Genomic DNA, 27,329 nt, shown 5'->3' on the forward strand with positions numbered 1-27,329 from the left:
ATCGGCCGGTCCAACCCTAAACATACTGTGAAATTTCAGGTACCCCATGTGCCTGGTTTCACAAGAAATATCTCCAATTGTTCCGTTAACTATTCGAGTGAGTGAATTTTTATTCCATTGCCTTCACAATTTATGCAATAAGGGGTTAAAAGCGGTTATCTTAATGCAAACGTATCAAAAAGGGGTTGATTAACCAAAGCGAAAATCGACTCACCCTGACGGGGGCGAAGATCTGGTCGATTTTTATGTTCTCGAGGCGATGCTCCTGCTCGCTTTTGTGAATCAGCTGTAGATGAGGCTGAAAATGAGCCGGGCAGAGGGTGCCAAGAGGTAGAGGAGCCGCCCACGCCGGAAGGTGGGGTGGATCCCTGGTCCCCAATTCCCGGTAGAAGGTCTTCAAGAATCTGCAACAATGCCGTGAGAGAGGATTAGTCGATGCAACAACTTATATACATAATCAAAAATAATCAGAGGGATATTTTTCTTCTTGTATTATGCAGTCGGTCTTGGTCTGCATATTTCAAAAATCGATTTTTCTTAAATTTTTCTTCAGTAATGTTCATACGTTCAAGTATATGTGCAGGAAATTTCACGTCAATTCGACAAATATTCTCAAAGTTACGCGTATAATTTCAAAGACGCCCCGAAGCGTATGAAAGAGCTTTGGAAACTTTGAACGCGTTTTTCTCAAAATAACGTTTTCAAAGCCGGTGAGCGAGATTTCTCGGAAACGGCTGAACCGATCAGTATCAAATTTTTATGCAAGCTTTATGAATATATTTTCCAGTCCTTGATTGAAGGCTTTTTCTCGCCGATAAATATTTTCCATTTCACAAACAGACAAAGGCGAAAATTTTTTTTGAGAAGCCACCGTTTTATAAGAAATTAATGTTATGCATATTCGTTCGATCAATGATCAGATAATACCTCGTATTAACTAAATCTTTTTTGTTTTTTCACTTTGGATGATCCAGTCCAGAGATATCTTGCTCACCGGAAAAAGCCTTCTTTTAGAGGTGCTCTAGCAGTTTTAAAAATCATTATTTTTGTAAATAAAATATATCAGAACGAAGTTCAATATTACCCCAATATGTACATAACTTTTTCTATCAATAAATCGAAATACTGTTGCCTGGTAAAAAATCCTTGAAAAATCGCTGTTTTTTTTTGTGGCCTCCTGACTGCGTACAACCCCTCAAGATTACTGCAATTAGTAGCGAAAAAAGTGCCATGCGACCGAATCATGGATGCAGCGTCAATTCCGTTCGATTTCAGCACGAATTGAAATCCATTCCTCCTTCCACCACGGCTGAGGAACTCGTGTAACCTTTGATCTACGCGAAACCGGATTCGACAAATGTTGACTCGGTTGATCAGTCAAACGAGATACCCACCCCGCGCACCTCGCGGCAAATGTGCTTCGGTACTTTATACCGTAAACATGATATGGTAATGCCTTCTTCCGCCAACAGACGACAATGAACCAAGCTTCGCGGTTTTTTACTCCTCATTTATATTCACTTATTGATTGATTCTTTCTTTTTTCTTGAATTTATTTACCTACCGCAGAAACGATGCCTTGTTGGACGGAAAACACGCTTCTGTAATATTCGCACAATACACGAGTCCGATCCCGACTTCGCAGAAGTACGTTCGACAAATTTCAATTTGTAGAGTTTTGCACTCTGCGGATCGTCGAAGATTAAACGATGTTCCGGTCGCAGAATGCCCGCCGAGTTTCGGTCGAAGGTTGGATGGAAACTGTTACAATTGACAAACGGCTGACTATCCGAGTTCGGTTCGCGAAATTTCAAAAGTCCGGAAACGCGTTTTAGTTCAAAGTTGCACCGTGCCGTCCGGATTTTCGGTCAGTAAAGACCGAAACCGACTGCTTTCTCAACTTCGTTGCTTTCGTTAATTCTAAAGAAAAAAAATAAAATAAATTGAAATAAATAGACAAAAATACACCGATTCAAGCTAACCTGAGCAATCTTCCGAGCGGATCTCTTTCCGGGGATGAAGGTCCTCCGACTCCCAGACGACGAGACGACGCTCTGGCGCTCGAAATGTAAGCCGTTGGTGCTGGTGGCGGGCTGCAAGGTGGACAACATATCGGACTTCCGCCTCCAGGTGTTGAGAGGGTGTAGCTTCGCTCCAATTCCTTAAACAAGCCATAAAAGAGACCGGAATTTAACTTCCTACCTTCGTAGATTCAACTTTCATTTTGTTTATTTGTTTTTCCCTTAATCATACGGTAAAAACATACATATCATTTGCAAGCAACGAATTGCAATTGTGATAATTTTTGACTGAATTCGGTTTAAATTGCTATCTCTGGCAGAATAAACGGCCAAATTTCACGCAATGAGTGTTAATTAGGGGCTCGTGTTTTTCTCCTATTTATTACCTAATGCTGACCGTGAGGCTTTCTTTATCGTCCTAAAAACGAGACGGAACGGGAGAAAATAAAAAAAGTAAAAAAAATAAAATGAAAGGAACAAAATAGTCCTGGAGGTAAAACCGGGCGAAGACTAATTGCCTGGGATTATACCTCGTTGCTCTAACCGAGACCTGCTGCTGCTGACCACTTGTTATAATGAAAGAAAACTGCGGTAAGAGGAGCTTGCGCATTATTAACTGCCCGCAGTGAAAAGGACCCGAGAGCAGGAACCACGTACAACTACACGTGTAAAGTCTTCCTGGAAATTGAGATGAAATTATATTTAAAAACTGCATGAGCCACTTCGCGGTGAAAATTGGGGTAGCAAATTTTATCGTATTTTATTCATAGATGCTCGCGAATGCGAATGAAATGCTTGATAAGTGGATAATTAAGCGATAGGGGAAAATGAATGGAATGAATTAAGAATGTGCGAGTGAATAGAACGGAGGATAAAAATCGAGGAACGATTCCGAGTGTTTAATAATTTCCGATAAAAGCTTTGTCGGATCAGTTTAATTAAACCGGGGGGCGGGGTATCAAAGAAAGAATGAGAGAAAATGTAGAAAAAAATTTGGCATTCCCACGCCGTGAAAATCGTCTCTGATATTTATTCACCGCGTTATCCGTAATCCTGGGATCCTTTGCCAAGAATCGTGAATTTCCGCGAATACCGAGAACCCCAGTTTATAGAACCGGAAAGAAGAAAACTGAACACGGTCCAGGTGGAATGCCGAATCTATATGGTGGAAGTGCTCTCATTGTATACCTATACGCTTTTCGTTGCAAGCTCTGGAAGCGCGGTTATCGCGGAATACGCTATGTACGGGAATAATCAAAGCCGCCGCGAAGCGGGGAAAAAAAGGGGAAAACTTTTAGGGCGAAAGAGATAGCTGGAAATTTCGAGAGGTTGGCTCAAGGAGCAGCTTTCTTGGCGATTTCTTTTCTACCCGATTAAAATATCTGCACATAACAGTAGAATGATCCTGCACAGCGAAGACTGCAGCGAATGAAACGTCGAGAGATTTATACGCTTAACAACGAGAGGTTTTTTCGCGGACGGTGAAAGGTGAATTGATTAAGCCGGATTAAAGCATCGAGTAATTAAAAGATACCGGTAATTAATTGGACTTATTACAGAGCTTTTGCTAAAACCTCGCAATTTTTGCAATTCTCCACAATTACAGATCCACTTTGAGGTTCTTTAGGGTTGACTGAACGTACCAACGTGTTTCGTACATTTTTTCCCCTCAGAAAATCAAGTTTTTCACTGACACGGTACCGAGGATGGGACCAAAAGCTGGGGTGGTGGTTTTGGCCTTTCGGGTGGCTCGAGTGGTTTAAAATATTAACCCGATTCAGAGACGCGGGCAGCAGAAGAAAGAGATCATTTTTCAATGTCCAGGAAACGAATGGGGAGCGAAACATCGACGTCGACATCTGGGGGAAAATAATGAAAAACAAAAAATAACTAACCAAAGCAGGAATGCAAAAAAAAAAAAGTTGAAAAGGCCCGTTTCTCCAGTTCGCAGCGAGTCCGTGACACACGACGCACACAGCTTAAAGTCTACAAAGTTGCCGCGGAAACAATTCCGGTGAAAACAAGACAGCTGTCGAATAAGTTTTCCCTCCTAATTCCCCCAAGTTTTTTTTTTTTCTTTTTTTTCAGCAGGACGTCGTCCTTCGTCCTCCGTTTGGCGGGTGAATTCTTCAGAGGGTTCAGCGATAAAGCATACCTCCGCAATCTGTAGGCAACAAGACTGTCCCTCAGGCATTAAAGTCCACGTCTCGGTTGACGGGAGAAAAGTCTTATAAGGAGGGGGTGAAAGCTCGCCGAAAAGTTTCATGCCGGGGGTAAAAATCGCGATTTGTTTCGCGCGCTCTCGAGGCCGGGCTGTTTATTAAGCTCACTTGTAAGCAGGCATGATACCTCGCTGAAAGCAAAGAGAGAGAGAGAGAGAGAGAGTCAAGTCGAGAACTCTCGTGCTCACTGAGTGCCCTCGGCGCTCTCTGCACCTTCGTCGGAATGATAAAAGAACGAAGGGAGGCCGCCCTCCACCCCTTTTTGAGTGGCAGTAGCCATTCTCTTCGGACTTCAGAATCCTCACCTTTGTTACTCTTGCCCTTCTCTCTTCCTCTCTGAATAACACTTGACTCCAGCTACCGTGTTTTGCAGCTCGCTCGATATTTCCGTGAGGGATGATGAACCGAGGGGCTGAATTTGAAATCAGATTCAGAGGGGATGAAGTTCCGAAAGCGCTTAATTCCGAATTATTTGATCGCGAAACTTCAAGTTAAGAAATCATACTTTGAAGAAACAACAGAGTTTCGAATGGTCGGAAGGCCGATGGTTCGAAGTTCCGGAAATTCATGTTACGGTAGAGCAGAGTTACAAAAAGTAAACTTACCATAAAGTAACATTCGGAAAATTAAAACATAATCGCACAGCGCGGTTTACTCGACGAGTGGGTGTAAAAAATATTGGAAATACCGAAAGTCGGAATGACCAGGGTTACAAACGTAAAAATATGGAAAATCCAAAACAAAGAAAGTGGTGAAATTTCACCAAGCCAGAAATTCATGGAACTAAAAATCTTGGATCACTCGGAATTTCGATGCTTCAGATTTTCAAATTTTCTCATTCTCGCACTTTCGGAACTTTGATGTTCCCTCAAACTTTGATTTCTTAACTTCTAGTTTCGCCATCAAATATTTCGGAATGTGGCTCTTTCGGAACTTTTTAAATTCAGAATTTCAACCCCGTTCCATCGAGTTGCTGAAGTCTGGTTTATACTTGGAGATAAAAGAGAAAAAAAAAATCAAAAACGATCGGTGATTGAGTACGTTTCCGGTCCACGGAAGATCATCTATTACCGGAAGCCGCGGGCCTTTTTGTTGCTGACAAATCCGCGAATTATAAGGAATCAGCGTGGTTATCTTATCTCTCAATTTTTCTCCCCTAGACGTTTCGCTGTTATTACAATATGCAAATGTTGCCGGTATCGCTATTACTATTATTATTCTTATCATTATTATTATCCTTCGACGTGCCGTATACTTTTTTTGTATATCAGTTATTGTACACAGCCGCGTTAGGCGATTGTGTGCGGCGACGTTCGACGAGCTGGCGCCCCGCAAAACTACCCCCAACCCTTCGAACAAAGTCCGCACATCTACGCGGGACATGAACGAACACAGATCGAACGATGGACATCGAGGGTTGTGTACGGCCGGGAAAAGAGGAAGCGATTTTTATCTCGCCCCACGAAGGGTTGAAGTTCGGTAATATCCACTTTGATTCCCTAAAACGACTCCGATATTTTGCCAAGGATGGAAAATTGCGGAAATCGTGTAAAACTCGCTGTTAAACGGTAACAAGAACAGCAAAAGTGGGGAAAAAAATATTTAAAAAAAAAACGTAGGACAAATATTGACAGACTTTTTTTTCCAAACCGTATACGTTTTCGGTTTACCGACTTTGAGCCTGGTGAAAATTGCACCGTCGTTTCCTAAACGGTCCGGATGTTAAAACCGGAAGCTCGGAACTGCAAAACGAGTCAGTGTATCGTCCCGAGTTTTGTTCCCAACTCCTATCAACGATATCCTCGGTACACGCGCTGCTGAATATTCACGCGGTGAAAATATTCTTCCCTCCACTCGGTGGCGTGACGGTTGAAAAAAATAAAATAGAGGAACGAAAAAAATGCAAAAGGCAGCGAACGCAAAGAGAAAGAAAGAGAAAAGGAAAAACGGAGGCTGAACTCGAAGCACGTACGTTGTATCACTCATTCTCCATTTTCCTCTTCGACTAGACCGCCTGCGGTTATATACACGAAATTTACACGACGTTTGGGATAACATTAAAATGTGGGGTGAATTTTTCTTTCTCTCCTCCCCCCCCCCCTCCCCCCCTCGCCCGTTCTACTTCCTTTTGCAGAAGTAAAAATCTCTGTTTTACAATGTTTGCACATTTTCCTTTTCACTGTCTTTTTTTTCTCTACTTTTCTTTTCTTTTCTATCTTTTTCTTTGGGTGGGGCTTAAAATCTCGAAAGAGCGAAAAGTCGAGGAATCGACTGGTCGAAGACCCGAAATTCTCGAGACACGAATTTTGAAAATTACAAATAATCAGTGCAACGTAATCGGGAGTTTCGATAAATCACCTAGTAGAATAACTGTTTTCCCAAAAGTTCATTTAACCAAAACCTCTTTTATCTGAAAAACCGTTTTCATTGCAGTCTGCATTCCCGAATGAAGAAAGCACAGAATGTGAAGGTGTAGAAAAATGAAAGTTCCGAAATTAAAAATTGAGATCGGCTGATACTTCGGACAGCCAAAAAACCAGAAAAATTATCTGTCGAGAAATAAAGTTCAGAAGTCAACTAGACTGTTCGATTTTTTCGCAATTTAATATTTTGCCCTTCTTAAATCTTACCCATGCTCAAAAAAAAAAAAAAAAATTCGCTATAAATTTATTTATACATTTTTGCGTTCTCGATATTTATTTTTCTACAAGACAGCGTTTCGTATTTATCAATTTACGATCTTTCCACGTTCTCTAATGTGTTTCGTAATTTGACTTCCATAATTTCGTCGAGTCCACTTTTTGGTCTCCCGCAATCTTCCACCACTGCTCGCAACACCGATTCACCCGTTTCCAATTCATTTCTCGCGAGTTATCGATAATCAATTTGGTCAGGTGACGCAGGTATCGACGCACATGCGAATTCAATTCGCGAAGGACTGTAAGACGAGCCGTAACGTAACGCGACGCGTGCAATGTGGACACGTCACTAACACCAGACGTATACCTGTGTATGAAACACGTTGAAAACTTTACACGGCAAGCTGATATTATATGCTGCAAAATAATACACCTGACGTATAATACATGAGATGCTGTTTATTCGAGCCGTTGATGTACAAACTATCGCATATCAGCTTGATTTCTGCCCGCACGGTTTCTCCTTTACTCGCTACCGCATTTGCTTTTTTATTCCAATTCCTTTTCGTTTTATTATTATTATCACCATTATTTCTCCTCCCTCTCTCCACCTTTTTTCCTTTTTTCTGCATCGTCTCTTGTTACTCGTGTCAACATTCGTACTCTCGATATATCTGCACCGTGTAACGGCGGTGCAACATGCATGCAGTTTAAAAAAAATTTTTTTTTTATTCTGCTCCGTAAATTTGATATCCAAGATTAGAACATGAAAATTCAACACGGGAGGATAAAAAGAGAGTGGCAATACATCCCGGGAGGATAATTCACGGTTTTTTTTTTTTCTTTTATTCGACATTTTTGTTGCATTTGTTTCGCCGTTTATACGCATACTTTTCAGACTCCTTTTTTCCTTGGGGATGGAAAATTACACGTCCGAAGCACCGAGCCGACCGATCGAAGATCTCGAATGTCCCTTGCGGGATATAAAACACATTGCAACCGGCTACGGCTTTTAGATCCCCCGAGAAATTATAGAAGCATATCGCCTTGCGACGGTTATAAATATTCGCACGTGTATGTCCTACCTGTAATAAAATGTGGCTAAAATTTTTCGAACAAATTCAGTTACGTCTATACCGTGTATACATATTTATTTGTGACACGTTACGCGTGACAATACGAATCGGAAAATTGAATTATAATTTCGAAATACGTCGCGCTTAAAGATTTAAATATTAATTTACATAAATTTGAGGAAACCAGTTTTTTTTTCTTTTTTGTTTTTTTTTTTTTCTTACCATTATTCAATCAATTTCAGTTTCTTTTGAAAACCACAAAGAACTCTGTTTTGTGATTGAACGCGTATGAAAAAATAAAGTATATCCGAGTTCCACCTGAGATGTCCGGTTGCGTTTTTTCAAAGACGAAAATCGGGGCATCATTTAAGGATTGACACGTCCAGGCAGCACCGCCAAAGGAATCATCGATCCTTTCATTCTTCGTTCGCAACAAAAGCGATTTTTCACGAAAGTTTGTCGAATTATCTCACCACGTATCAGAGAGCTTTTACAGCGTCGTTTTATAGAATATTATAGGTTCTAGGAATGAAATTCAAAATTACAGAAAATCAGTAAAATGAGAACGACGAAACGTAAGAAGTAAAAGAAAATGAGTTAAAAACAAAAAAAAAAACCCGAACAAGTCTTAAAATCTGAATTATAATTACTTCGAGTCAACGAGGCTTGGAAGCAAAAAAAGGAATCAGTAAAATCGGTACAGCGATGAAAATAAAGAACGAAAAGAAACGAACCATTACGGTCTCTGTTCACTGCGGTGTCACCGTAGATAAACACGTGTATTTGTCCAGGATCCGTTGGTCCTTGAGTCCTTTCCACGGATGTTCGAAAACAGGACGTTTCACGATCGATCCGACGAGTGCTCAATGTGTGGGTGAACCTTAATACACGTGCGTACATGTTGCCGAGGAAGTTGGAAACGCTTAGCCACGTAATTTTCGCTTCCGAATCGGCACGGATGTAGGTGTGACAGACACGCATTCACACACGGCCGAAAAACTTTTCCGATGTTTAAGGAGCGAGGAGGCCGAGAAATCGCTGCGTCAATACCGGCCAAGTTTCAAGAATTTTCTCGACACGTTGTGAAAATTGCCTCCTCGAGGACAGAATTTCCGATCGCAAGGATCGCGGCTTTAGGTTCAGGATCTATTCGGCGAATGTTGTTCAACGTCATTGTCAAACTTTTCACCGCGATAGCGAGAAAAGTTTGACGTGTAAAAAAGTTGTTGCTAAAATTTAAACATCTCGTATACGAAATATTTATTCAGTCTCAATGATTCACCGCAGAGTTCGGTAAATTATATAAGGGGTTTTAGTTTTAAATTGATGGATTATATTTCAAGTAATATCGTTGCGTCTTGTGTTGAAATTTCAAGTTGATACGGGTGTAAGTGGAATTTCTCAAAGTTTAGGATAAATTTTCCGCAGCGGTTTTCAACAGCAATTAGTCCAATTTCAGTAAAGCAAATATACTGAGTAGCTCGTCTCCAGATTTCGGGCTAATGAGATAAAACGATACAAACAGTTCAAGTATATAATATATATGTACATATATATATATATACGCACACATATTATATACATCACAAACACGTATCGTATTCTCGGTACGAAATAAGCTTGAGAAGTTCAGAGGCTGAGCCGTGACGTTTTATTAGATTTCACCGAGAAGTTTGTTAGGCTGAACTTCGCGAAAACAGATTTCTGGCAGTTCTGAGTAAAAAAAGATGCTCGTGTACAGATACAAAATAGAAAGCTGAACGATGTAGAGAATTGTTGAAACGAAGATGTTCCGATTCATTTGTAAAGGAGAATTTCAACACCTGCGGAATAAAAATAATTCGCTTATTTTATTTAGCAAAATTGACTAATAAGATGAGGAAAGATGCAACGATAATTATAACAACGTGTATGAGAGAAAAACAGAGATCGAGAAATTTCGACCGGATATTACATAAATCGGTCAGACTTGTCAATTTCTCGGGCGTAAAAAAGAAAACTTTCACAACCCCTCGAATGAATTTTAACCCTGGTTTTGGGGAACACGTAGATACGGTAAAATTTTCCGACACGGGAAAACTCGTGTGTCCCTTTTCTCCCCTTGCCCTTTCGACCGGCACGCAGGGATTCGTCCCTTTGAAACCGCCGAGCACCGAAACGAGATGCCAAAAATTCTCTGACCCGGATAGTTTGGCCAAACATTCAACTGATCGTATTTTTGTACGATCCATATTTGAGCCATTGTTTTATTGTTGTTAAAAAAATTTCAGACATTCTATTCAGATAAATAAATTTCGTTACGTACCGATCACTTTCACTCCGATTACTGCGAATTAAATATGAAAAATGATATCTCAAGGGGGTTGAAAATTGAAGACATTTCACTTTGGTTCCAACTGTAAAAGGAAGATCAGAGGTGCAGTGGCTTCCGCATTAGCCGTTCGTCCCCTTTTTTCCTTGCGTCTGATGCGGGTTAAAAAGGGGGATGTTTTTTTTTTTTTTTTTATTTTCCTCCCTCTCTTTTCCCCACCCTAGAGGGCGGCGGTGTTTTAAACGGTCTGAAATACGGAGGATCATAACTCGCGGAGTATTCGAAACGCAATAACAGGGTACAGACGGTGTGTGCGCCGTTTTACGAGCTTAATTACTATAAATTGTAGACTCTCGACTCGGCGACGGACGCCTTTTGCCATTAGTGCCATTCGCGTTGCTGCTGCTGCTGCTGCTGCACGTTGCACTCGAGGAAAACAAAGCGCCACTGCTTATTATACCTACAGCCGAGCAAATAGCTTCTGGATTATATTTTTTTACAACTGTAATCTTAAATCCGCAAATATCGAGCCTCCGCAGGTATACAGGGTGAGCGGAAAAACGACGGGACCGATTTTAAACGTGAATAAATTTTTTCCCTTCAAAGCAAAAGAACGAATCTTCCACTTCGCGTCTGAAAATATGAAAAATCTTCATTCGTTGTTCAGATAGACGCTCTTGGAAAAAACAGATTTTCAAAAAGTCGCTGGGAAAATTAAACAAATTAAATTAACATTCAATATGAACGTTCAACTAAATTTCCTTCTGAAATCGCGATGCGATAATTAATTCTGTCGTTTCATATTTTATTCACGATTCAAATCGGTCCCGTTTTCTTTTTTTCTTTCGGCTCACCCTATATATTTATATGTATATATATATATATGCAACGTATAGAGGGGAGATATTTTCTTCTGTGCAGGAATTAAACGACTTTAGATTTCATTTCAGATACATCCGAACTTTCTTCTTCGCGCTTTCGCGATCGTCTAAAGGCTATCTAAATTCTCGCGGGGTTCCGCCCCTCAACTTCTTCCCCGCTGCGCTTTCAAACTCGCTGATTTCAAACATCGGGTACTCCCGGCTTTAGATGGATTCAACTTTTACTTCAACTGTATTTCCGCATTCAATCAAGACGCTTCTCGATGCACAGCAGCTGTTTAAAGCCCCAATTTCAAACTTGAAAGTTATTTTGGGGTAAAATCAGCTCTGAAGTCAGGTCGGAAAATTAACTCTATTCGAACAATGATCGAGGCTGGAGAATGAAACTCAAGCTTCTCGAGTTTGACTTTATTCACAGAATATTTAACGAGTATAGAATAGTAATAATTAGAAATAAGAAAATACTTTCTCACCCTGTATATTCAAACAAGGGTATCTTGGCTCTTCGCGATGAAAGCATGTTAAAAATAGATAAATTACTTGGTTGCTGTGCCAGTTGCTATTATTGTAAAAACAGTATTTTTCTAAACGTTAACTTGAGAGCACTTATTTACTTGGATATAAGAATTTGCTCTGTATCTTCTATGTTTCGCTGTATTTGCTTTATTACTGCAACACAAAGTTACAATAATTGTATACATCGATAGAATTGATTCACGAATCGAAACGTGTGACAATTTGAAGAAAAAAAACAAAGAAACATTAAAACAACGATACAGCGATGGATAATATCCTTGAAATTATTGACAACGCGATATTAATTTGTTTCAAATTTCCAATTACATCAATAAAATCATAAGGGTTCCGGTCGAATATCCTTTTCTCGTTTCTTTTTCTTGTCAAAAACTCGCCCCCCCCCCCCCCCCCCCCCCCCCCCCCCCGAAAAGCGAGTCTATTTCACCCTTACAGAGGGACGAAGACTGAGAACTAATAGCTGTAACAATTTGCGATCCTGTGTAAGAAGGAGATCGAGAGGGTTGAATTAAGAAAATAATTCGAGTTCCTCGAGGGGCTTGAGGTGTTCACGTGAATTGTAATCTCTCTTATTACACTCGCGGGGCGAGGTGGGAAAAGGGGGTGTGAGGCGCGGGTTGATTTAGGTTTCAAACGTCTCGAGTCTCCCGGCCGCTTTCAACCTGCTGTAGAATTGCGAAGCATCCCCTGCACCCGGTATTCTCTCCCTGTATAATTGTCTGACGAAATTGAAGACGATTTCAGGTTAATTCGTCGCTCTCCATCCCCCGGAGAAATATCGAACTATCTCTCATCCCGAGTCCCGAAGCGTCTTCGCTTCCAACCGCGTATATTTATGCAGACATATGTACGAATTTCACAGGTGTATCGCTTTCTCTGTCAGCATCGTTAATTAAATTACCGGGACACGATATTCACCCGGTGTACTAATTAACGCCCGCCGGGAAAGATGTGCTTGATCGGATCTCATTACGCGTGGATTGATCCGCCCACCTGAGAAAAAACTGATGAAATTTTTGAGACGCCGGAATTTCCAGCGTAAAACAAATTGTTTTAGCGGGAGTGGAAGGTCAGAAGTCGTTCTACGAATGTAATTATCGGCGAGTCGGAAGAAAAGCGATTCCAATTTCGAATACGATATAACCTACGTATTACAGCTAGAAATCGGGGAAATATTGCGATACTTTATTTACTCTTTTTAATTCACTGCGAAGTGGTTTTTGTGAACTTTAAATTCACTCGCCGAAAACGAATATGATATTACGCATATTATACGCCGTCCGGCGAGTCCAGTCGAATTAATCACGCTCAACGGTTTGAAATATCTTCGCGCCTATGTCTAACCGTACGTGGTACACCGTATACGTATACAATGCATATAAAATAGCCACTCCTTGGCCATGGGGTATTTTCCTGGTTAAGGTGAACGGGGGGTTTCTCCTTTGTGCCTAAATATAGTGAACGGATTATCGTCCGCATCGGCGATTACGGTTTTACAGGGTAAAAAAGCATGGGATAAAGTTCTAGGGTGGCCCTTATTTTTTGACGTCACCCTCGCTCGGCTCATCGACGCAAAATATACGTAGGGCGTTAATCAACCGAGTGAAATACGATTTTTACTTAAACTCGTGTCACGTGCGTCACGCTTATATGCATATGGGGAATGCCATGCGAACACAACTCTTATTCATGATTTCAAAAAGAACCTCTTTTATGAGTCTCAAAAATTCTTTTCAAAACTTTATTTAATTTTCCAAACATTCCGAGACCAGGCGCATAATGAGCAGATTTTATTTCAATTTTTTTAAAGCACCTTCAATTTTTTTGATCAACCGAAACATCGTTTAAACGGCTTGGGAATGCCCGAAAAAATTTCAAAACTTTGGCTTTTCACTTGAAACATTTATACACGGGATCGTTATGAACTTGATAAAAAAAAAGTTGAACGTGCCAAAAAAATAGACAGAAATCGCTTCACGATGGGATCGATATAGAAATATTAGTGAAAAAATTGAACGTGTTGAAAATAAATGGGAAAAACTCGGCCCGTTATGGAACCGGTCTTGAAATGTTTTTAATAGAAGATAAAGTTTGTAAAAATTTTTTGAGAATCTTAAACAAGGTCACTTTCGAAATCACTTTAAATATTTATGAATAATTGAGACGCTGAGTAAAAAATCTGAAAAATTTCAGCGTATTGTTTGAGGGTTGAGAATATTACAGAAATTATTTTCGACTAAATCAGAATTGGCGAGGGTCGGATCCGCATGGAATTCCCCATGTGTAAATCATTTCGGTGATTCATTATTTTGGACATATTTTTTCAGCGTTGAACGTAAGCTCGGGGATAAAATCACGTATTTAATATCCGTGTGCGCGTGTGTGTGAAGCATATTTTGCAGAACCCGCGGCGTTAATCAGACTGTACGGATTTCTGTACGTGGCTCTAATCCGCGGGATGAGCTTTATCACTATGAATTGTTTAAACTCGTATTTTATACAATTAGAACGGCCGTTGAGCCTTGAATTATAACGTGTCAACATTTACCGTGGGAACGGGAAGCCGGGACTCGCGATTTGCGTAGTTTTTAATTAGCGAGGAGATCCGCAATTCACGGTAACGATAAAAAGTTTCGACGTAGTCTCGCATTTTTTATACAAAAATTGCTTCACTCTTGTCCGATATTTTCAGTATCAGAGCGAGATTTTTTTTCACCAACGATAAGAAAGTATTCAACCGCTCGGAGAGAAGAAACAAACCCCGAGAGAACGAGGAAAACGCGTAGCTCCAACTTTTTCATCGCGGAGCGTCTTTTTATGTTTGCCAGTCTTCTTCATAAGACAAAGGAGAAAATTGTACGAAACAAGAAGAGAATTATAAACGATCATTAGCTCCTTTTATACAATCTGAGCGGATTGCTATTAATTAGAGTTGTAAGTTGAGTTAGAATACGGAAAAACGAATGAGGCAAGATTGTATAAATTGTTCGTTCTTTGTCTCTCTGCAAGTTTTCAAAAATTGCAGCATCCGTGTCCTTCATATTAGTGCCGAAATTATTGTATAACGGGACGGGGTTGAAATTCCGAAATTGAAAATTTCTGAAACCGCTAAACTCCGAATGTTTTGGTGGCGAAGCTCAAGTAAAGAAATCAAAGTTTCGAATTGGCTGAAAATCGAGGCTCCAAGTTCCAAAAGTGTGAAAATGAGAAATTCCGAATGATCGAAGATTTTCAGTTCCATGAATTTCTGTCTTGGTAAAATTTCACCAATTTGATCTTACTTTGTTTTGGATTATCGATATTTTTACGTTCGGAATCCTGGTCATTTTAATTTCCGGAATTTCGCTCTATCGTAACTTGAATTTTCAGAATCTTGCATCCGGAATTTTGAGCCGTCGGCTTTCCGACCATTCAAAATTTTGTTCTTTCGTGAGAGTTTGATTCATTAACTTCAAGTTTCGCCACCAAATAATTATGCGCTCTCGAACCTTTCGAAATTCGTAACTCCAACCTCGCCCCTTCGTACCTTGATTTTCTCTCCAACGATCGGTTCCTCACCGGTTCTTAAAATCGTGCCGTTAAGATTTCTGTAAGAAATCAACTGACAAAGTTCACTTCTGAGATCTGGTAATCGTCCGCTGTCACGATCACCGCAATAAAACTTCTGCTGCGGCATATTGTTTTCTAATTACTCTTCTCCATTATTCGGAACAAATATAAACGTATATTAAAGGAAAAAGCCACCGTTCCCGCCATTCGGCCAGCCAAAAAGTTCGATCCCGCGAACCTCGCGTTATCGACATCCTTGTAATAATCCTTTTTCCGTAAGATGCACGCAGGCATTCCTTCCGCGCAAACTCGATCTCTCGTTTCTCTTCCTCGACACAATAACACAAGAATACCGTATCGGTTCTTCACGCTCTGCAAAATGCCACGTGACCTGTATAATGCACTTCGCTATCCGCCGACTGCACTACGTATTATCCTTCACGCTCCAACTCGAGAAAGCAATTCCGGCGACCAGACACCGGAACAAACTCCGGTCACCACCCTTGGTCGAAACTTAGATCGCAATCTTCGTGCTCAAAATTCGCTTATCCGACTTTAATAAATTTTCCATCCCGTCTAATTGTATATTTTTTTCGGCAAAACAACGTAGATTTTCTCACATCCGGTGAAGATCGGCTGCAGGAATTCACTTCACTTGTTAAATACACAAGACCTGCACTGAACTCTTCGTTACATCGCACAATATTTTTCTTTCGACCATTTGTAATGGTTCCCGATTAATTTCGACCCGATTCGAAACTTGGAACGCGGACTAAACGAAAGCCGGCCGACTCCGAGAAGGTGGTCTCCTGGACTGGAATGCAACTCCTCTCTCTCTCTCTCTCTCTCTCTCTCTCTCTCTCTCTCTCTCTCTCTCTCTCTCTCTCTCTCTCTCTCGTTCCCCTTTTCTCGCCGCTCCCGGCCTCTGTCACTATTTTAACACGTTTAGTCACCGTTTGTCACGTCACCGCGTCTTACGCTCGGTGATCGCAAAATGCCAGAGTGGAGACCCGGAGGTGGTGGTGAAAGAAGGTGCAACGAGACTTTGATCTTCCGCCCGTCTAGCCAGCCGTCTTCCCTCGGAATTCGCAATTTTCCCGCCATTTTCGGGTCGGCAGCTGGCTCCTCGTGCCTTAATATTTACTATTTTCGAAACACCGCAGCGTCTATTCTTGTCCACTTATTAGTAGCCGACTTATGTAGACGATTCGTGTGGGTGGAATCGGGAATCCCGAACGGTTTTTGTGTAATCTGTTTGTCTGAGAGTGGCGGGAGAACAATTTTCGGATTTCAGTTGAGCGGTTTTTTTTCTCTTTTTTTTTAATCTAGCCAAACGGTTTTGTCACGAGACAAGTAAAGAGGAAATGGATGTGGGGTCGAAGTTCCGAATTTGAAAAGTTGCGAAAGCGCGTAATTCTGATTTATTTGCTGGCGATACTTGAAGTTGAGGAATCAAACTTTGAAGAAACAACAAAGTTTCGAATGATCCGAAAGCCGACGGATCAAAGTTCCGAAATGCAAGATTCCGATAATTCAAGTTACGATAGAGCAAAGTTCCGAAAAATAAGTTTCGATAGAGCAAACTTCCGGAAATTAAAATATACTGACACAGCGTAGCTTAATCAACGGGTGGGTGTAGAGAAAATGAGAAAAACAGAAAAGCCGAATGACCAGGATTTGTAACGCAAAAATATCGGAAATCCAAAACAAGGAAAGATCAAACTGGTGAAATTTCGCCAAGCCAGAAATTCACAGACCTGAAATTCTTGGATCATTCGGAATTTCGATACTTTAGATTTTCAAATTTTCTCATTCTCGCCCTTTCGGCACTTTGTCCTTTCGAAACTTTGAGCGGCGAGTTTCGGACCATTCGAAACCTTAACGTTTGGTCAAAGTTTGGTTTCTTCACTTTGAGTTCCAGCATCAAATAATTTGAAACATTTCGCTTTAGGAACTTTCTCAAATTTGGGAATTTCAAACCCGGCCTGGTGGAAATTTACCGTCGGTGGTGCACGTTATTTTACTGTTGGTACGTGGAAAACGCGATCCGGCAGCTTTTACTATCCGCGGCAGGAATTGCTGACCCTTGACTCGACTAATTACATTTGCATCGAGAAAGTTTTCCTCTTACTCGGACACCCGCAAGGATTATTAGAGCCATGGCTCGTTTGGTCGGTTCGTTGGTTCTGCTGCATGTGTAGATTATAGACCTCCACTAGCTACGCGAGTGAGAAGTCTCTTCGTTTAAACCTGTTTTTCAACGGTGTCACCTCCAATCTGCAAAAAGTTATTTCTTCGTTCGCCTGTTTAAGAATGCATTCCGAAGCTTCGGTTCGGCTTCGGAAAAATTGGACCTATTCCTTTTAATGGCCAGAAAATTTTTACCCATTCGATTGATTTCGTTCGTCGTTAAAAAAGTTTCCCCTCATTCCAAATTTCACCGTATTCAATTCGTAGAGAATAACTCGCCTGCCGGTTTAATTAATGGTTATTACTGATTCAAATCGAGTGTTCAATCTATCGAATTTAATTCAACTCGTAGTTGAAAACCTCGCGATTCAATTCATAATTGTGTAAATACATATATAACCCATTGGAATGGCAGCGATCGATTTATCGAGCGTATACTTTCATTCTCAACATTCTTAATCGATTTTACGTGTCTCTCTTGTAATTTCGAAAACGGTCAAGTGCGACATGAATTATTATAAATAAATATTTTCACGCGTGTAAATATAATAAATTAAAATTTTACCAACGACAAATACATACGTGCTTTAATATACAATCGGATAAAGGCAAACGTTGAAGTTTGCGGCAATATATCTAGTCCACGTTGAAGCATTAACGACCGAAAATGTGAAGTATTAAATATATACACGCATATATAAACGAGCTGCCGTTATGAGAATAAGAAATATTTCGCACGCCTCGCATAAATTCCGCTCAAGTATAATCCGAGCTTTTTTTTTTTGACGCGGAGAAGTCGATTTAACCGGGGCGTATAATGAAAGCTCGAGGCTCCGATAGCCGCATTCTTAATATCGCGAAAACGGCGGCTAATATCGGGTGGATTTCCCACCTCGTATATCCCTTGGAAACTATAACGCAGCTTGCGGAAAATCGGGTCAAGCTTTGGCGCACTTTGCTGCAGCGCAAGATTGCACGGCGGTGTTTTCACCCACGATTATGACGAACTTTCAACTTCCATACGTACCGGTTCGGATATCAACTCGTTTTATCCGCGCTTCTCTTTTCCGACTAGTCGTAATAAAAACGGCCTCAAAGTTGTCGGCTAATTTTTATTCTTGTTCCTACCTTCGAGCTTCTTTTTCGCAATTTCCTCACCACTTGCTCAAGTTTCTGTAAATTTTTGTTTCTTTCTTTCTTCCGTCTCGTTCCGAAACCGTATCAATTTGTCATTTACTCGCCAGCTGGTCCGAACTTTGCGGATGAAAAAGAATTTCGGAAACTTGTCGATGTTGTATGTTATAAAAAATAAATAAAGCAAAGTTTCGTCGAGCGTGAGATGAATAAAAAAAAAAATAAATAAATAAATAATGCACAAATGCCACGCGTATTGTTTTATCGCAAGATCGCATTTTCGTAAATTCTTGGGAATAAACGGCGACGAAAACACCGTTTCACGGGGGAATAGTTTGAACTGAAGCGAGGCGACGGGTTGAAGACGAGTCCGTGGGGTTTAATATAAAAGTTTCGTCGCTGCAGTTGCAGCAAAAGCAAAAGCAGCTGCAAGAGTGAGCGCGAGAGTTTTTTTAACATTTTTTTTTTTTTATTTTTTATTTATTTTTTCTTGTTTCATCAGTGTTTCTTTTCATTTATCTTCTTTTTATTCTTCTTCTGCTTCGTCTCCTCTCTTATATATGTACACGTAATATAACCTAGTCGACTTTATTCTTCTGAGGAAACTGTAACTCAATTTACTCCGAGTTTTCGCTTGCAATACGTACCGCGCGTTCGTACTTTTCGCAATTGTGATTTTTCCCACACCGCACGGTTCGTTATTTATAGTAGTGTAATATTCTTTTTTTTTTTTTTTTTTAGAATCTGGAGACAAAAATTTTCAAATAACTGTAACGAGCTTTGAAACCCCGCAGAATATTTTTTATCTCAAATACTCGGATTAACGAAGCTCGAGCCGTTTTAACGTCGTTTCGGATGCGAAGGTGAAAACGAAAGGAGGCTCGATATTCTGTCGGGGAAGGTTACGGGATTAGTCGGATTTTCATGGGATGAAATGAAAATATGGCAGAGTTACGGGGGGGCTTTGAAATTCAAGTCTAATTATACGTAAACCCCCGAGAGGTGGAAGTTAGAGAGAGAAAGAGTGAAAGTCGCGTTCATCCCTCGTTCGTCATTCGTCGGAGGGAAAAAGAAGAAGAAGAAAAAGAATGACAAAATAAACAACATTGAATATAATTACGTTAAATTAAAAACCGCTGTGTCTTTATCGATCCTTCTCTCCAATTATCTGAAATAAAGTCAACTTCTCGCAGAATCTATCGCAGGATAATACTTGTTTATTTTTTCATCGATGATTAATATCCCGTAGGTTGAATTCCTTCAGCACAAACCGGGAATCGCGTCGTCTTTTAGGCCTTCGGAGCAATATCGTCGAAGCGGTGACAAAGCTACGCGCCATCGAGCAAACGGGATCAAGTTAATCCCGATTATACTGGATTATCGTAAATGGGGATTATTAAACTATCCCGCAGGATAGTGGGAAGGATACACTGTAACATATATCGAAGGGGTCAAAGTCGACGTCCTTCGAATTTGATTTTCCACCTGGTAACGAAAACACCTTGCGCCCGAAATTGGAATATTTTTACGCTCAAGTGTGATAATTTTCAACGATCTCTCTTTCGGACCGTCAATTGCAGCCACGCGTCGAACTTTTCCCTCAAATTGCCGAGCGATCCGTTTTAGTCGGGCTATCAATTAACAAACGCCGGTAGGTGAAGAGTTGAAATCGATCATCCGCAATTTTTTCCCTCCACCCCCCCTAGATAACGGTAAAAAGAATTTGAAAAAAAGAAGCTGCGTTGCAAAAATTAACCCGTCGTGTAGGTTTTTTATTTACTTTTTTTTATCGTTTTTTTTTTTCCCCCCTCCGACTTTACAACCTTCCGTTTTTCAAACTCCTCTCCAATTTCAGAGCCGCCCTCCAGGAGTAGGAAGAAATTTACGTTTAATTTGAACACGGTCGCATGCATGCAGGGCCACGAAGTTTAAAAATTTTTAATCAACCCCATCCTCGCGCTCTCGGTCTTTGAGCTCGCAGCCGTTTTGCGAACGCAATTTCGTTACCGTATACTCGATGACGTTAACGGGACGCACTATTTCCCGTATAACCTTCATGGTGCAACCCGCGGAATCCGCCCGTCACGGGCCACGGGCTTTACCCTCGGCCATTTCCACCCCCCGGCGTCACCGAGTTTCGCCCCTTTTACCGGTACCGCCGGTAATTGGATTCGGTTATGCACGCGCAGGCAACTTCTCGAGAATTTACACTGGTAAGCTCGCCGTAAATACGGCTCTAGTTTCTGTTAATTAATACCGTTCGGTGATCCTTGATACATATGTAATGCACATATACTTATATATATATATATATACGATATATATGTCGTGCATACTCGCGTCGTATCACTGTTAGAAAAAACTTGACTAACAACAAGAGATTGACTTCATATTTGTGAAATTTCTTACATTTCTGTTAACGAGTGTGACAAAAATTTTTGGTAATTTTACAATTGAATTATCATATCAATCTTCGAGTTGTAATTTTTACTTTTTTTTCCCCCACTTAGTCGTATACTAACAAATGGTTTTAATCAACCCAAAAATTTTAGTGGATTTAACGGGACATTTTTTTTTTTTAACCGTGTATGTATCAACCCTTTCAATCACCTAAAAAATGTCCATGTCCTTATAGCCTTATCACAGTTTATTGTACAACTTCGGAAGATCTTTGTTGCTTCGTACAACCCCAAAAACCTCCTAGTAACAAGTTTCGAACAGTGTGATTGAATTTTTATAGGTTTTTAGATTTTACATCCGCCATGTTGGATCCGCTATCTTGGATTTAGAAACGATCAAATTCTGACTTCAGATTCGTGATCAGCGACCCCGAAAATCCCCGAGTAACAAGCTTAGGCCGGAATCATCGAATTTCTAATAGATCGTTTATACGCTTCGGATTGTCGTTGTCGATTTTGAAAAATCTGCAGAAAAATCGGGTTCCTTTCAATTTTGTTGTGAAAATTATCCTGAATTTTATCTTACACTGAGAGAAAATTATACGAAATAAAATCGATAAAATTTCCACATCGGCGCCGCTGATGGTCCAAAAAATAAAAATAATTTCCATTTTTTCAAATTTCAGGTGTTCATTCATCTACGGTTCAGCAATTTACCTTGAGTGGTCCTTTTATGTCAAGATTAGTAAGTATACTATCGGGTTTTGAATTGTTTATTGTGTCTGCAACGCCTACTGATTCTTGAGAATTGTTGTACCACATAGCAAGAGTAGTTCCTCGTTTTTCTTTTTTCTCGTTTTTGATCGTTGTGAAACGGACCATATATAACTTAAGTGATGTGAAATAAAATTTGTCACAGTGCCGAGGAGGGCTCCGACCAAAGGGCTGAAACGTTGACAGCATCTATGGGTGTTTTTTTCATTTTTTTTCTTTTTTTTTTTTAATCACAAACAAATCAACAAGATCGATTAATTCGTCAACGTTCATTCGTCAAGTCCTGAAATTTACGTTCACATAAAACTCACCATGAACTCGCGACTTCCGAGGCTCTGCTGGGAGCCCTTAGGCGAGGCGTTTGCGAGGTCGGCGACAATGGAAGTAGAAAAGCTGCGTCTAGCCTGATGATGACACCTGTGAGGCAGGGTGATCCTGCCGGTAGCGTATCCAGGATCAAGATCGTCGATCCTCGACCTCCAAACCTCGGGCTCCCTCTGCGGGGATCTTCCGATCGTCCGATGCTTGTTGAACCTGGACACACGCTCGGCGCGCATCCAATCGTGGTTGGGCCTTGGCTGTCTGGTTACGGTGTTGCGAAGCGACGCGTTAAGGCGGGCCGAGTAGCAGCCGGAGTCGTCGACGGAGACGGGCCACAGGTGGTCGGGTAGATCTGGGGGACCGACGGAGCGACGTTCGCACGAAGATCCGAGGCCGGAAGTCGCCGGAGTGCCGGGAAAGAAGCGACGGCAGTCGTCGAGCTCGGCGTCGCGAGACTCGTGGAGGTTCAACGACGAGCCGAGGCCCGTCGACGTCGTCGAGGTTCGCAGCAGACGACGCTCCGGAGCCGAGGTCCATATCTCGTCCGTCACCGAGGAGCCGATACCCGTAGACGTCGTCGGGGTTCGGCTGCAGCCCGGCTTCCGGTCCCGCCACGGGTCTTCCGGCGTCGGTAGAGAGTGGTGGGCGTAGGAGCAACGCTGAGGGAAACCCATCCCTTCGTCGAGGCCCGCTGCCCAGAGCGACTCCAGCGGGAGGTCCGCGCCTTCGGGACACAACGAACCGCTTCCCGGCCGCATCCCCGTCGACGGAAAGACCCGCTCGGCACCCTGAAGAACGCAGCACATGCTCGACTCTTCCTCCAACCCCCGAGACCCGCCACCCCCGCTCTGCAGGCAACCTATCGTGACGCTTTGCCCCCCCCGGAACTCGGGAGGACGACTTCACCCTCGCAATTCAATGACGCGGTATCGTGCCGCAACCCTCCGGAACGGGAGAGTGATTTTTCGACATTTTTTTTGTCGCACTGGAGGATCGTCCCACCGCTGACACCAAAGTCAATTCGGTCCGCACGATTTTTCAACGATCTTACACTCGCGTGGGAATAATTAATTAGGTCTTTACAGGGTCATCCTCGTTTCTTATAAAAATTCTGAGATCGGCTCGAGCTGCAGTACTAAGTTTATTGAAGTTCCGAATTTGACAAGTTCCGAATTATTTGCTGGCGAAACTTGAACTGCATTGATCAAACTCTCACGAAACGACAAAATTTCGAATCTTCGGAAAGCCGATGGCTCCAAGTTCCGAATTCAAGATTCCGAAAATTCAAGTTACGATAGAGCAAAATTATGAAAAACAAATTTTCAAAAAATTATATTCCAAAATTTCACTATCGCAACTTTGACTTGTCGGGTTTCAGACCATTTGAAATTTTGATATTACGTCAAAAGTTTGATTTCTTTATTTCAAGTTTCGCTACCAAAAAATTCGTAGTTTGGAGCTTTCGGAACTTTTCAAATTCGGCATTTCAACCCCGCCCCGTTAATATTAGCAACGCTGTTATACCGATGTAAAGGAAAAACCGTTATTTTCGTAACAAAGTAAGACGTACTCGTGTTACGAAAACTTGGCTCCTTCGCAGTCGTCCGACAACTGGAAAACAGCGATCACTTTCCTGAAGTCTCGCTACACGATAACGTAACCAACTTTAACCTAGCTCGTAGAAATTCATTAACTTTCGTAAATGTCTTCAAGTAATGACTTGATTAATTCTTACAAACTTATAAATCATTTCATGTACTCGTATTTAAGTACAGAAATGAAATCCCGCGATAGAAAAAAAAAAAAAAAAGATAACGCAGTGCTTCATCGGTAGCGTGATCGAAAATCGATTCCTGTTTTCTGTGTTCAAAAACAGCGCTGGGATAATTCTACGATTATTTTCAGTGAGTCGATACAGAGTTTCCTGAAAGAAACTGCCATGTTAAGAAAGAAAAGCCTGCGTTTTTTTTTCCTGAGAAAGCATTTTCCCCATAGTCTAGAACAGGGTGAATCATATTCTCGAAACGCGGTGATAAATTCAGCGAGCTTATAGACGGGGCCGAGCTCGGATATTCGAAAGAAGGCGGAGAAGATCGAGCCGCAAACCACGTAACGGGGTTTAAAGAACGGCTTGGAAAATTTCAATAAAACATCGGATCCAACGCGCCTGTATAATACGGAAAGAGGGAGGCGGCTGGGGGGTGAAGCCGAGGGGTGGGAGCCGACAACCCTGGTCAATGTAATTTCATTCCCGTAGTTTTCCGCTACATTCGTCGTCGCGTTTTCCACCGCGTAAAATTGCACCGGTAACTCGATGATCTACGAATTTTTCATCCCCCGCAATTAACGGAATTGCAACCCCCGACGGAGCTGCCGATGAAAAGTATCGAGAAGAATTTTTTTTTTTTTTTTTGCGTTCTATTTTAGTTGATTGCGGTTTTTCCTCTCTCGCCATCTCTCCTTTTTTTCTTTCTTTGTTTCTTTCTCTTTTTTTCTTTCGAGTGAAGGAAAAGCACGGAAAAATAGGAAGGGAGGTAAACACGAGAGAGTGACTCTCTGATCCCCGTTGAGGAGGATGAAAAAGGGGGGGAATTTTTATTGACCTTTTAAGACGCTCTTTTCTGTACTCTTTCATTTTCCCCCATTTTACTTGGTCCTTTTTCTCATATTTTTCTCTCTCTCTCTCTCAGCTTCTCCTCAGCTACATTCCTTTCTTCGCTTTTCATTCCGGTAACTCGATGGAACGTCAATAACCCGCGAACCGGATGAAAACGGAAATTGAGTTCAGTGGTGGTATTTCAGATAAAACCTCAACTCTATTTTCATATTTTCCACTTTTACGCTTCGCCGGTTAACGCAATCTTTCATTTCCTTTTCTTCGCACAACGGGCGCGTGAGCAAAGCTCGACTTTTTCTTCCCCCGTCGACAAACGGAATGGAACCAACAGTGCCACGATTTCTTAGCCCCGTCAACCTGCTGCTCCACCTCATTCTGCGCCTCTCTTCCTTCCTTCCTTCCTTCCTTCCTTCCTCTATTCCCACACTCGATCCTCTTCTCCATGCTCCCTTGGGAACCGCAGGGATTTCAATCCTATCGTCGAACGGAAAATGACGCACGCTGCTTCCCGTGTCGCTATGATATCCGGTTTAAAATACTTTTCACCGAAGAGCTGCGATTTATTACATTACTGGTCCGCAAAAACTTCTACACTCTAGCGTAGGATCTAATTGCTCTGATACGGGGTGCTGTTGAAATTCAAAATTTGGAAAGTTCCGAAACCGCCAAATTTCGAATTTTCTTGTGGCGAAACCTAAAGTAAGGAAATCAAACTTTGACGAAACATCAAAAGTCTTGAATGGTTCGAAACGAGACGTTGAAAGTTCCGAAAATGAGAAAATTTGAAAATCTGAAACATCGAAATTCCGAATGATCCACGGTTTTCAGTTCCGCGAATATCTGGCTCGGTGAAATTTCACAAATTTTATCTTTTTTTGTTTTGGATTTTCTATATCTTTACGTTCGGAATCCTGGTCATTCTAACTTTCAGTTTTTCTGATTCTTCACACCGACTCGTTGATTAAACTACGCTATGTTGGTATATTTTAATTTTCAGAATTTTACCGTATCAAAACTTTATTGTTTAGAATTTTGCTCTACCGTAATTTGAATTTTTGGAATCTTGCATTGCAGAATTTTAAGCCGTCTGATTTCCGACCATACGAAACTTTATTGTTTTTTCAAAGTATGATTCCTTCACTTCAAGTTTCGCCATAAAATTAATTCGCAATTAGACGCTTCCGGAACTTTCAAAATTCGCAATTTCAACCCCAACCCCGTTGAAACCGATAAATTGCTACCTTGATCAAATCATTGGAATCACGTAACCCTCGTCAATTAATTACTGATCAGAGATTAAAATTTTTAAAGTTCAGTTTTAACCCGCCATTCTCGCGTTTAATGTACTCGAATTTTGGCACTTTCTCTCAACCCTTTTCCCGCTATCCGCCGATCTCTCGCACGCGTTAAATAAAGCCGCGGCCAAAACGTAGACCGAATTTAATTATCCGTTGTAATAAAGGACGAGCATGGTCGCATTGAGTGAAATTCCGCATGTTCGTGCCGCTTATCGTTGTACAAGCGATGGAGCCGTGAGTTTCCTTATTATTCGCAGTAAAGTTTTTGCGGTCATTGGAAGGCGTCACGCTCCGTGAAAATTACACTCCTTTTCGAGAAATTTTCCTCTTTCCGCGAAGGTATAATAATAACAATAATAATAAATATATTACGCGTGTATAATAACATCGTTTATTCATTCAAAATTATACGCGTTTCTACCGAAGGAATTTTGCGACTCGAGATTTTTTTACTTTTACATTTTATTTTGCAAAAAAAAGAAAGAAGAACCCGCGAGACGAAAAACTTTCCATCGAGTCTCTATAACGCGAAAACAAATGCTCGCTGGGGCGAAATAAGCGAATAAAAGGGGACGAGGAGAAAGAAGAAGAAGAAGAAGAAGAAGAATAATAATAATAACAATAATAGGAAGAAAAAGAAGCCGGGACAAGCTCGCTCTCTTGTCTTTCCACTTTTCTCGTGACACTTTTCCCTTCCGAGATGAAATATGCAAGAAGCCTATAACATTACGCCGAGGCGAGGAGAAGAGGCGCGCACCTGCGGTAATTCGGAAAAAAGTGAGAGGGGGTGGAGAGGGTGGAAGTAAAGGAGAAATTCAAAGGTGTAGCGTATACGGGTGACGAGGGGAGGAGGAAGCGTGTCGAAAAAAAAAACCAAAAAAAAAGAACCAAAAAAAAAAAAAAAAAAAAAAAACCGGAACCGTAAATCGTGAAGCTACGGAAGGGCGAAATTATTCAAATTCGTTTTGGATGTTTGAAATCCCAATGGGGGCGAGAAGCTTCCCTGAAACTGAGAAAAACCCCGATTTCGGTTCATCACACAATTGTCGCGGTATTATTTATATATATATATATATTGTATGTGTGTATATTTCTGAAAACGTCGGGGGCGGAAAGTCAAATATTACGCAAAGAAAAGGGAGAGAATTAAGGTGGGGTGGAAAATTATTGGCGCTTGACGCTGTTTCTAACAGAGAGAAAAAGAACTCGCGGTTTGAAAATTCACAAGGATGATCTGAGAAAGTTCCGGACGTGTTCGAGTGAGCCGAGTTTTTGTTCGGCACGATAATTCGACTAGATTGCTGCGTAATTTGTACCTGTTCCCCCGTTGCTCACTTACTTGCAATTACTAATCTTCCGAGAG

General features: G+C 41.3%; 1 protein-coding gene across 1 annotated transcript in view; it reads right to left on the reverse strand.

Moving 5' to 3' along the window:
• The window catches only part of LOC124179504, a 72,432-nt gene that overhangs the window by 21,423 nt on the left and 23,680 nt on the right, over positions 1-27,329 (reverse strand). Inside the window, exons 3-4 of the mRNA XM_046563961.1 lie at positions 1,983-2,161; positions 215-404 (exon numbers count right to left, since the gene is read on the reverse strand). Coding sequence (XP_046419917.1) covers positions 215-404; positions 1,983-2,161 — 369 coding nt within the window. The remainder of the gene's footprint in view (positions 1-214; positions 405-1,982; positions 2,162-27,329) is intronic.

This window comes from Neodiprion fabricii, chromosome 4 (genome assembly GCF_021155785.1).
Source record: "Neodiprion fabricii isolate iyNeoFabr1 chromosome 4, iyNeoFabr1.1, whole genome shotgun sequence".
In the NCBI taxonomy this organism is placed as follows: Eukaryota; Metazoa; Arthropoda; class Insecta; order Hymenoptera; family Diprionidae; genus Neodiprion; species Neodiprion fabricii.